Source organism: Dermacentor variabilis, unplaced genomic scaffold (assembly GCF_050947875.1).
Source record: "Dermacentor variabilis isolate Ectoservices unplaced genomic scaffold, ASM5094787v1 scaffold_14, whole genome shotgun sequence".
Lineage (NCBI taxonomy): Eukaryota > Metazoa > Arthropoda > Arachnida > Ixodida > Ixodidae > Dermacentor > Dermacentor variabilis.
In genome coordinates this window covers 14,543,288-14,555,653 of record NW_027460302.1, presented here as the reverse complement: position 1 = coordinate 14,555,653, position 12,366 = coordinate 14,543,288, and the positions used below count along the sequence as shown (strand labels likewise).

At 46.8% G+C, this 12,366-nt stretch overlaps 1 protein-coding gene across 5 annotated transcripts in view; it reads left to right on the top strand.

Moving 5' to 3' along the window:
- Positions 1 to 261: 261 nt before the first annotated feature.
- Positions 262 to 12,366, top strand: part of LOC142567694 (angio-associated migratory cell protein) — a 130,742-nt gene continuing 118,637 nt past the window's right edge. The window contains exons 1-2 of one of the 5 annotated variants that reach the window (XM_075677866.1): positions 263 to 458; positions 7,790 to 8,030. Coding sequence is in view for 1 of the 5 variants with exons in the window: in XM_075677863.1 (XP_075533978.1) it covers positions 983 to 1,042 (60 nt within the window). In the remaining 4 variants the exon portion in view is untranslated. Of the gene's footprint in view, positions 459 to 688; positions 894 to 979; positions 1,043 to 7,789; positions 8,031 to 12,366 lie in introns of those variants that run through there. The other 4 variants (XM_075677864.1, XM_075677865.1, XM_075677867.1 and 1 more) reach the window with 4 other exon arrangements.

Below are 12,366 nucleotides of genomic sequence, written 5' to 3'. Positions count from 1 at the left end.
TTCCGCAACCAATGCAATTTAGTTTCGGTTTCGCAATGGGAGGGTTAGGGTTGAAGAACCACGACCTTGAAAAACTCGCTCTAAACACCCAAACTAATCGTAATAGAGACATGCTGTTTTTTGCAACATGTAGCTTAATGTTCGGGTATCTTTAATATAAAAACGAAAAATCTAATATTGTCAAAAGAAATCGAGTTTTGAGTGTGGCCTTCCACCTCAACCGGAAGCGTTGCTCAACCTGACCGTGGTGGCCAATGTTGGTGACATGGCAACATTGTGCTGCTCATGGCGCCTGTCATTCTACCGTATGTGAAGAAAGGAAAACTGGCGCCGTATTTGCCGACAGCGCGCAGTGTTTAGGTGCCGCGCAATGATCGCTTCAGACAAGCGGAGAAGTCCGATAACCGATTGACGCCCATATTTTTGTGACCTGTTCGCGATCTCAAGGACAAAGTCAAGTAAGCGCATGATTCCACAGCGGATGCGATATCGAACGCGCAATGGTTAGGGCGAGTCACGCCTGCACGCACGGCTCCGTGTGAGCGACCACTGCGAGGCAGCTGCGGTGCACATGGCGGCCCTAGTGTTTTGTGTGATGTTGTAGTTGACTCGGGCGCCGCCGCTGGGCAAGAATGAAAAATAGTTCGTTTCAAATATGGCTACTAGGCCTGTATTACCATTTTGTAAACCGGTGTCTCACGGCCACTTTCGATCACGTTTGGCTCCTTCCTGCAGCCTGCTTTAAAGTGCCAATCGTGACAGAAATTCCGTCCTGATCGGGCGATCGCGATTGGAAGTGCTCTATGTGACACCCGTGTAAAATTCCATTTCCATACTTGGTACCGGAACAGCGACACAACGGCGGCTTCCGATCGACGTTAAGCGGACGGAAGGTGAAAGGGTTCCTTAGAAAATGCGGGTCCTTTACGAGGGGCCAACCGTGGAATGACCGTGCAGTGAGAAAGTGCACTACGTATCATGTATGGGTTGCCATATGTGTTGCGCTTTCAGGGTTGCTAGAAGTACCAAGTTGGGCGAGTTGGTATGCATTCGTATTTCAAGAACGTTTCAATCAGCACTTAAAATGGTATATGTTTTGTTCTTGTATATTGGACAAACTGGGAGATGTGTTAATAAGAGGTTGACACAAGTATTCGCTAAAGGCCTCGTATGGGCATTTGCCGTCCCATTGCAAAAAATGTGGTTGCACCCCCGTTTTCTGTGATGGGCTACCTTCAGTGGTCAGGCGGTGCGGCAATGAATGGATGGATGTTATACTGCAGGCGAAAGTCGCCGATTTGGTCAAGGTGGAAGCGGTCCGCACAATCAGTAAGGACAGTGGCCGAGCTTGGAGAAGAGAAGGAAAGGAGCGCAGAACTAGAAAGGCGCCTCGATGCGCTTGAGACGCGGGCAGCGGAGAATGATGGGTCGGGACATCAAGCCGGTGGCAAAAGCCCAGAAAGTAGGGTAGACCTTACAGGTGAAGTGGCAGGCAGGGTGGCAGAGCAAGCGGCCGTCTGCTCGCCACTGGTGAATCGGCATAGTTATAGTGAAGCAGCACAACATGCCCCGAGTGAGGCGACACTGCAGCCACAGGGGTGCCAGTAGGCGCGAAGAGAGGTGGGGAACAAACTAACCCCAAGGAATGAAGTCATAGTCAATGATAAGAGGCAGCATAATCTGGAAGTTAGGAGGCAGGAGAAGGATACCCTAGTACTTATCGGTCGTGACTCAAATATGAGAAGGTGCAAAGAGCTGTAATGGAGCGTGCAAAGGGTGATAAGCGGGTAGCAGTCGGGGTGTTCCCAGGCAGGACAATGGACGCAGTACTGAGGGAGATAAAAAGCTAGCTTTCTAAGAATGTTGCAGAGGGCAATTTGGTAGTGGTAGCAGCGGGCCTAAATGATGTCCTGAATGAAGCCGCAAAAGTAGTGGAAAGATTAGCGGAGCGAGTTGATGATTTAAGGGCGATAGCACAGCAAGTACAGATCGTGGTATGCACAGTGCCGGAGGTGCAGGGACGGAACAGAGAAATTACCTAGGATGTTGTGGCTGTTAATCGAGAGATAAGAAAGCTAAGCAAGGAGAAAGGCTTTGAAGTGGCAGACATAAACAGAGAAGTGCATGGAGCAGGCTTTGGCGGAGGCTTTACACGAAATGGCATCCACTTTAATGGAAGGCTAGGAGCCGAGATCAGCTGGTGCCTGGCAGGCCGGGCAGTAGCTTCTTTAGGGGGTCCACTGCGTCTTGGGGCATAGGGGTAGGTAGAAACTGTAGAAAGTGCAACAATGGAGGCAGACGCCAATAAGATGACCACTAGGAGGTCCAGGAAGAAAACTACAAAAAAGAAATTTAACACCAGGATCACGTACATAAACATGCAAGGCAGTAGAAAGAGAGCGAAGTGGTTAGAAATAGAACAGCAGTTAAAGGACGAACAAGTAGGTGTATATGCGCTATGCGAAACACATTTCAGGGATCTAGAAGACCCACCGTTTATTGAAGGCTATGTCTGGGAAGGGAGCAACAGAACAACAACAAAGAGGAAGGGAGGAAGAATAGGTATGCTGATACATCAAGGAACAAATTGGCAAAGAATAAAGTCAACTTGCAAAGAACATGTCTGGCTATCAGGTACGATTGCCAGTAAAAAGAGATGACTAGGAGTAGTTTATTTAGGGACAGGGGACAAATACAGGCAAGAGAACAAGGATCTAGTGAAGTGTCTTGATGACGGTATAAAGCAGTTTGGAGAAGGTGCCGATATTTGTCTGCTGAGTGACATGAATGGCCACATCGAGGACCTGGATGGATACACAGAGGATACATTAAGTGTGAGGGGCAAACCACGTGGGAATGCCGTAACAGACAAACAACCATTGACGACTGCTTAATGTCGCAGGGGTTGTATAGCAAGCTCGCAATAATGGAAATAGAAGAAGCGAGGTACAGCCTCGGAAGTGATCATAAGTGTATTAGTCTACAGTTGGGAGCCCTGCTCCAAAGAGAAATGCAGGGAAGTCAAGAAGAGTACGCAAAATTAAATGACAAACAAATAGTGCAAATAGCGGCCGGCATAGAGGAATCAATAGAGAAACATCCCATGGAAAGGTGGGATTATAATCAGTTAGAACTACTCATTAGTATAAAAATAAAAAAAGTAAAAGGAGTAAACTGCTGGAGAAAAAAGAGGAAGCCATGAAGTTGGTGGAATAAGGAAATTAGGGAGGCCATCGAACAACGACGGTTGGCATCATGGGAACACAGAGAAGCAAAGAGGGCGCAGTTATCTGAAGAGGAAACAGGCGAAAAATGAGAATCTTATCGACGAAAGAAACAAGTGCAGGTCCTCGTCCAGGCTAAAACAAAGCTGTCCTCTGATCGCTCGCTGGATCGTTCGCGATGCAACTAAAGGAAGGTCAAAAGAATTCTGGAACCATATAAGCTGGCTGAGTAAAGCGAATCACAGAAAGCAGGAACAAATTCACGATGCCGACGGAAATTGTTTACAGGAAGATGACGCTGTGAACTACATTGGTTCAGTTATTGCCGAGTCATTTAGGAAAGACGATAGGGTAATTGCTCCTAATGAGGGAGCAACACAGGATAGCACAATAGAAAACAGGTTAGAACTGGCCAATCTTAACTGGAAAAAAGGCAGAAGCAAATGTTCCAAAATGCATGCCCTCAAGGATAGACGAAAGTCATATCAATTAATGGAACTTGGCCCAAGAAGCAAGGAAACGCTGATAAAAGCATTGGAGGCAGTCATAACAAATAAGCAAATTTCGCACAGCTGGAAACAGAGTAAAATGAATTTGATTTATAAAGGGAAAGGCGATAAGAAGAACATAAAATCCTTCCAACCAATTACGATAACATCAGTTATATATAGGCTGGCAATGCAAGCGTTGAAATTAAAAATGCAGTCATGAGTAAAAAGTAATAGAATACTCGGAGAACTTCAGAACGGGTTCAGAAGTGGTAGGCGCTTAGATGATAGCCTGTTTGTGCTTACCCAGTGTATAGAAATAGCTAAGGTGGAAAATAGACCACTGTATTTAGCCTTCCTGGACATAAGCGATGCATACGACAGCATGAACAGGGAACTCCTGTGGAACATATTAAAGGATGAAGGTATCGGTCATGAGTTAATTGATTTTCTACAGGAAATATATCGAGAAAATAATGTTGAAATAACATGGGAAGGAATAAGAGTATGACAACTGTCGAGGTACACAAAGGATTAAGACAAGGTTGTCCTCCCTCACGACTGCAGTTCATGCTTTATAAGATAAGTATGGAAAGAAGGCTACAAGGGAGCAATCTAGGGTACAGTCATACCTGCATATAACGAAATTGGAAAAAGTTCGTAATTTTTCGTTATATTCAGGTTTTCGTTACATGCAGTTTCGGGTTAAGGCTGGTAAGAATCATGCCAAAACGAAATAAAAAATGCGACAGATATCAATTGAAGTGAACTCGCCATTCAAAGAATTTATTTAATTGAGAAAAACTGCGTAATTTTTGCTTGCTGTTTTGGCCCGATCGAAGCCACTACTCGACGCTCCAAAGAAACCGAGGCATCCAGGGCTGCTTCATCGTCCTGCGAGCCGACGAAACGGCGCAGAACGTCCACCGCGTCCATCAGTTCTTTCGCGGTAGGCACCGCACAAGACGTGTCAAGCTCTGACGGACCGTCACCTTCACGGCTATCTTTAACTGTTTCCACAAGTGCCGCATCGGTCATCTCTTCCGTAGACATGGTGCCGTTGTCCACGAACAAAAAATCGCACAGTTCGACACCGTCGGGCATCCCACCGTTCATGCGTAGTTCATCCCACGCTCCTGCGACCTCGGATGGGCTATCTGATTATGAGGCACGCTGTAGTTGAGGACTCTGGAATAATTCGGACCACCTGGGGTTCTTTAACGTAGACAAAAATCTAAGTACATGGGTGTTTTCGCATTTTTCCCCCATCGAAATTCGGCTGCCGCGACCGGGATTTGATCCCGCGACCTTGTGCTTAGCTGCCCAATACTATAGCCACTAAAACCACTGCAGGTCGCAGTTTGTCACAGCAAAGTGAGCATGCTTACAACGTCGAACTCGTCAGTTAACAATTCATTATTTTGTCACTTAAGTGAGCAAATACGGCCGTGGACGTTTTTCAAGTCATTTGTCGCTTCATTACTTGGAGCGTGCCTTGCACCTCACAGTTGTAGGGGTTTTGGCGAAATGGCGTGTAAGTTCTTTTTTCTCCATTGACAAAGTGCCTCGAACATATTCTAGTATTGTCGTTCAGGCTCAAATGTGAGAGGGCATTACCGCTGAAGCATAATAGAGAGCAATCAGCTGAGACTAAACAATGTGAAGACTGAAAAAATATGTGTTAGCATGCATGAGAGAAATGCTAATGTTCGAATACTTGACGTGTGCTGCGGTGACTGCAACCTTAGTTCTGTTGTTCTAAGTGCGAGAAAACATTGGCACGAATGAGCCCAGTTCCAGCAGTCGTGTCTTGATCTTGGCACAGGAAGAAGCACAGTGTGTACAAAGCTCCAGCACGGAGCGCTTACCAAGCTAGATTGGACACTTAACAATCACTGCATGTTTGTTTTGGAGCAAGACGAGGTAAACAACTATGTAAACTAATTTACAACAGCGGGAATCAGTTCGTGCATTTTTTTTTCTATATATAGAATACTGTCAATTACTATGTCAGTGGGATTATTACAGGGATTACCAACATGTCGCAACTCATTAATTAATGGTACTTAAAAAACTATAGAAAAAGAGCACATAATGATCGGAGACAATACAAGAATAGCAGTAGTACATTCATACATAATAATACACACAACGAAGCCACTGTACATCAACCAGCAGGGAAACAAAAAGAAAAGGCAGAGTAGAAAGCATCATTCAGATACAAAATGCACAGAACAAAAAGTGTAGGCAAGTGCTTTCCTATCACAAACTGAAGCGGTATGGATTGCATGGCGAAAGCAATTTAAGTATATTGATAACTCGTGTAGGCTAATACAGCATGCTCTTAAATTTTTCTAGATTTGGCTGCTGTGTTGCGACTACATCCAGTGTATTCCATTCATGAATTTAGCATGGGAAGAAAGAATAGCGAAAAGTATTATTAATAAATGGATATTCTACAAGTACCCATGCATGCCTTCTAGTTGGTCTAGTATCATGAAATTTCAAGTAAGAGTCAGAGTTTATATGGAATGATTTATGCAATAGTTGGTATATAAATTTGAGCCAAAAAAGCTTTGCACAACTTTCAAGGGTAGCTAGACCACCACGCTGTAACAGAGCAGTAGGTCAGTCAAGGCATCCATATCTGTTACAGATAAAATGCACCACTTACCGCTGTACCCTTTCCAAAATTGTGATATTGTTCGCAGTGTGAGGGAACCACACAGTATTGGCGTGTTCTAAGACTGGGTAGACAAAAGTGACGTATGCAAGAAGCTTTGTTTCATGTGTAGAACATGACAAGGCCCGTTTAATGAAGAATAGCTTGTTTAATGCTTTTTTTAGCACTGGCATTAATGGCATTAATCAAAGCCACCACTGCTGCCATTTTGATTACCTCGCCGCCATCGTAAATACCAGGCCTAGCTGCTTCAATGTTCATTATTAAGCTTCTTGCCGTTCGGCGCCGTGTTTTTCATTGAAAGAATTCGCCGCTGTAAGCAATGGCACTGACTCCGTCTTTGTAGTCCTCGAATGGCTTCGAAGCTCGGAAAGTAAGGCGCGTTGCACAATGCCGGTTCCCAAAAGTCAGCTTTGCCTCGCTACAGAAGTGTTACGCGGTGAAGCATAGCAAGCGTGGGAAGGGGCAATTGCCACGGGACACAGTATCTATTCCTTAATTATACATGCGTCCATCCGCCATCTCCTATCACAGTACGGGCACCGATATGCCTAATAAGCATGCTGGTAGGCCTTTTCGGATGTGCTTGTGGCGATTTGAGCCTTTAATGGCATTAAAAGACATGCATTCATTTTTTCGGACTGCCTGATTTTTCGGACGTTTTTGCGGCCCTTAGGGAGTCCGAAAAATCGAATGTTGACAGTACAGCTGATGAAGAGGATGCTTCAAATTGTCCGTAGGGTGAACGCGCAGCGAAAGGACGACGAGAACAGAACGGACCTATGCATTGAGGAATGAATGGAAAAGGAAGCCTGCCGCCGCTTTTTTCAAGGAGCTTGAGCTCAAAAAACAAAGTGTTGGCTGACGCCGGAATGCAAGTGTCCCTCATCCAAACCGAAATAAACTCTTCAAAGCAGTGAAACACAACACTTAGGTGTTGTGCACAGGCTGAGAGTATGTCAGGAGAGTTGAGGTTGACATACCAGCTGTTGAGAATCTCATTTGTGACAAAGTTCGGGCCTCACACCAATGAGCTTGCTGTAAATTGATAAAAGTAGCTCGTATCACCTTCAGTCACGGTGGCCACATTTGTAGACGCGACCTATTTTTGCCATTTCTGTGCAGTGGTAGCAAGGAATAGAGCATGAACATTAAGCTTACGGCAACTTGAACATTCTGATAACCTAAATTATTTCCATTTTGCTTCTGAGTGATATGTATTGTTACAGAGTATTGCTTTCGTAAAGGCACTACCATGTTTTATGTGACGCTTGATGTGGGGCATGTCGGTAGCAACCTTGAAATATATATTTTTTTCTTTCTTGAAATGCTTGAGGCTAATGAATAACTTGTGCATGTAAGTCGAGCGGGGATTTAATCTGTTTTCCCCGCAGGGGCGTCTCCGTAAGCAGGTGTTTGGTGTGTTGCGACACCACGTACCCGAGCACACGATGGTTGGACCCTCCCGCGTTTAACCGTGCGTGGCTTAGCCGTGTCCGGGGAAAAGGGGATCCTGGGGGTTGAGCCGATGGCGGGTGTTTGGATCTTTACGGCCCCTCGGCGGAGGCAACACACCCCTTTGGCCTCGGCTTCACGTAGACGGCACCCCCGGACTGAGCCACCCGGGGCAAATCGGTAGTTGCCTTTTCCTGTCTCTCTCTCCCTCCAACCTTCGTCTTTTTCTCACTTTCCATCTTTCCTGTCTTCTCCCAGCTTCCCTTACTTCCAAGTTTCCAGGCAGCAAGAGTTAACCTTGTGTGAATAGCCAACCTAGGTTATTTCGTATTTGGTTATAGTGATGACGTACAGCTGGCGTTTACAGGACCTGCTCATACAGTCCCTGTAGCGTCCCCTCGTAGGGCTCCATGGTGGGTGGCTGGCGTTATTGCCGAAAACTACATTTTTCTATGGCAAGTTCCTTTCCTCCAATTCCTGATCGCCCTCAAAAAAGAGGGCGCAACGAAGATGTACAGTCGAACCCGACTATATCGAACCCGTTTACATCGAATTATTCCATATATCGAACAATTTCTGGACACGGTATAGTTACAATGAGTATATATGGCAAAAATTACGCATACATCGAACAAAACTAGTAGCGACTCCCGATATATCGAACGTCAAGCGGCAGAAAGTGCCTCCGGAAGTTGGCTTTCCCTCGTGGTAAAGGGAAAAACCGGCGGCGCGGCTCCATTCAACCGCTCTCCCTACGTGACTGCGCAACATCAGAGCCGCCGACACCCCCCTACAAATAATGATCCTGGCCCGCCCGCCCGCAGCGCTTGCTCAGACAGCCAATCAGAGGCTCTTGTGCCCTCGTCGTGCAAGATGGCGAAAGTGCGAGTTGTCTCGCTGCTTATCTGATTCATTGTGTGCGCCTTCTCCCGCAGTGTTGCCGTGACGAAGCGGCAGAATTCGCCTTTCGTCGTGAAGCTCGAAATCATAAACCGGGTCGAACGCGGTGACAAGTCGGATGTCCCCGCAACGTACAAGATTCCGAGGTGCACTCTCGGCTCGATCTTGAAGGGGGGAATTAGGGCTAAAGCGGCCTAACTCGCGACCCGGTGCCCGTAGTGCCCGTGGCGCCCGACGCATATGCACGGCCGTGTACGAGTGGTTCATCCAAAATAGCTTCAGCCGTACCGACTTCCCCGTGCTCGGTGATGACTGTAAATTCTGATTAATGCGACGAAGCCGTTGTCGTTGTTGCCAAAGTTTGGAGCGAGCTGTCAGAATTTCCGGAAGCTGTTGACGAATCAACGGTGGACGCGTTTGTGAGCGCAAATGATGTGTCGCTACCACGGGAGAGCCCGGAAACGAAGACTACATTGCCGACATCGTGCCGAGCACAAGTGAAAATGGGCACAACGAGGAAAGCAACGACCGTCTTTGGCCCACATCCTCCGAAGTGATTGGTGCACTCGCACTAGTCCGGTGCTTCTGCGCGAATGCGGAATGTTGCGGCCTCAGCTGCTCTGACTCCTTAGACAACGTGGGGAAGTGCGTGCCTCGCACGCAGCGAAATTCCCCAAGCAGAAGAAAATGCAGGACTATTTCATGCGAAACGAAGCTACTTTCATCAATAAAGTAAATAAATGGTATGTGCTTTTATGGCATCCAATTATTTAGCAGGCTTATATCGAATTATGCTCTACATCGAACTGATAGGCGTTTTTTTGCGAGTTCGATATAGCCGGGTTCGACTGTATTCCAGTTCTTGGGTCGTCAAAGACCGAACTTCCCACGGTACCATGCCATCCACTCTGAAAAATCCGATAAACAAGTACGAAATATCTCGCCTTTTCTAGTTTCCAAGTCCTTAACTGATGTCCTTGGTCCAGGCTACAAGGTATCAAGGCTGGCAAGGGGTGATCTCCTGTTAGAACTGCATGATCAGAAACAATACGAAAAGTTGCCCAGTCTAGTATCATTTGGGGATGTTCCATTGACAGTAACTCCTCACCGCACTCCAACACCACCCGCGGCGTTGTGTCTGATGACGATTTGCTCCAGCTGACAGAGGCTGAGCTCTTGGAGGGCTTCAGTGAGCAGAACGTTGTCAATGTCAGAAGAATTAAGATGAGAAGGGATGGTAAATAAATTCAAACGAAGCACCTAATACATTCGGTTCAAGTATTCTGCGCGAGTCTGTAGAGGCCGGGTACATCAAGCTTCGTGTCAGACCATATGTGCCGAATCCCCTAAGGTGTTTCAAATGCCAGCGTTTCGGCCACACCTCGCAGAGCTGCCGAGGCCGCCAAACATGTGCGAAATGTAGTGCCCTTGAACACGCCACTGAAGCATGTAATAACTCTCTCCACTGTGTAAACTGTGACGGGGATCACGCCGCGTACTCGCGGTCGTGCCAGTCATGGAAGAAGGAAAAAGAAATTGTAACTATAAAAGTAAAAGAGGATATATCGTTCAAAGAGGCACGAAGGCGGGTAGCTTACCTGCCAAAGAAAAGCTTTGCCGTAGTGGCGCATCAGGGGGCAGCGTCACAACGGCCTCCGGTGACTGTCCGACCCACAAATAGTGAGTCGGCAGTCACGCCATCTGCCCCCACGGTGGTCGCAGCTAGCGCTGCTCCACCAACCGAGCAGAAGGGACTACCAACCCCGAAGGTGGGCGCAGCCGAGACTGCCTCAACCTCCCCTGCCCCTTCCAGCGCTGGCAACAGCCGGCGCAGCCAAATCCCTCAGGGAGCCCCATCGACCTCCGGCTGGTGGGCGCAGGGGTCCCGCCCTCCAAGGCGGGACTCTCTCGGGAAACATCTCGCTTGCAAGAGCACGTGTCCGGCGCCTCACAAGAGGCAATGGACACTACACCTATTCTCAAGGCGCACCAAGCGCCTAAGGAGCGGCGAGGCTCCCTCGAACGTTCCAGAAAGGGCAGAACCCCCGTTACAGGGCCTCGAAAGAGCTAGCTCTGTAACCTAAGGCATCACCTCCCTTTCCGTACACACAGCACTTAATTACATTAAATATGGATACACAAATTATTCAATGAAACATCAGAGGTCTCCTTAGAAACCTTGATGATTTGCAAGAACTCATCCACAAACATAATCCAAAAGTGCTGTGTTTACAGGAAACACACTTAAAATCCAAACACACAAACTTTCTCTGTACGTATGTTACGTTTCGCAAAGATCGCGATGATGCCGTCACATCATCGGGTGGTGTTGCGATTCTCACTCATAAAAGTATAGCATGTCAACCTTTACAGCTACGAACGCACGCCCCTTGAAGCAGTGGCGGTGCGAGTTGTTCTGCTAAACAAACTCATCACTATTTGCTCGCTTTATATACCCCCACATTACAAATTAACTAAACATGAATTTCAGTCCTTTAAAGATGAATTGCCAGAACCTTATGTTGTTCTTGGCGACTTCAATGCACACAACTACCTGTGGGGCGACCCTCGTATAGATGCGCGAGGACGTCTTGTTCAACAGTTCCTTTTCTCTTCTGGTGCTTGTCTCCTGAATAAGAAGGAAGCGACATACTATTCTCTTGCAAACAGAACATTTTCTTCAATAGATCTTAGCCTAGTCTCCCCGTCACTACTGTCTGAGCTTGAATGGGAAGTTAACGACAATCCTTACGGGAGCGACCGCTTCCCTATACTACTAAGAACATATAAAGAAAACGAATGTCTACCACAGGCTCCTAGGTGGAAAATCGATACAGCCGACTGGGAGAAGTTCCGAACTCTCACCAGGATCTCATGGAATGACATGTCCTCTTTAGGAATTGATGTTGCTGTGCAGTATTTTACAGCCTTCATTTTAGATGCCGCATTTAAATGCATATCTGAAGTAAGTGGTTTCGCATGCAAACGGCACATCCCGTGGTGGAACGACGAATGTAGGACCGCCTGTAAGAAACAAAACAAAGTGTGGGGGTTGCTAGGCGCCTCTCCCACTGCGGAGAATCTTATTAACTTTAAAAAAGCAAAATCCGAAGGCAGGAGAACGCGCCGACAGGCCAGAAGAGAGAGTTGGCAGAAGTTTTTATCGGGTATCAACTCTTATACAAAGGAGGGCAAAGTCTGGAACAGGGTTAACAGGATAAAAGGACGACAGGCTTATTTACTCCCCCTGGTAAACACTCAAGGCGATACCCTGCTTGAACAAGCAGACTCACTTGGGGAGCACTTTCAGAGCGTGTCAAGTTCCAACAATTATTCAAAACCCTTTCTCAGATATAAACAAATAGAAGAATGCAAGTCACTCATAAGAAAGTGTCGGCAGAATGAACCGTTCAACCGCCCCTTTAGTATTGCAGAGTTTAGAGCTGCCTGCACCGGGATCTGACAGAATCATGTATGAAATGCTGAAAAACTTACACAATGACACGCAAGTTACACTACTTACACTTTTCAACACTATCTGGGACGCAGGGTACCATCCAACCACATGGAAAGAAGCCATTGTGGTCCCTGTTTTAAATCAAGGCAAAGATCGTTC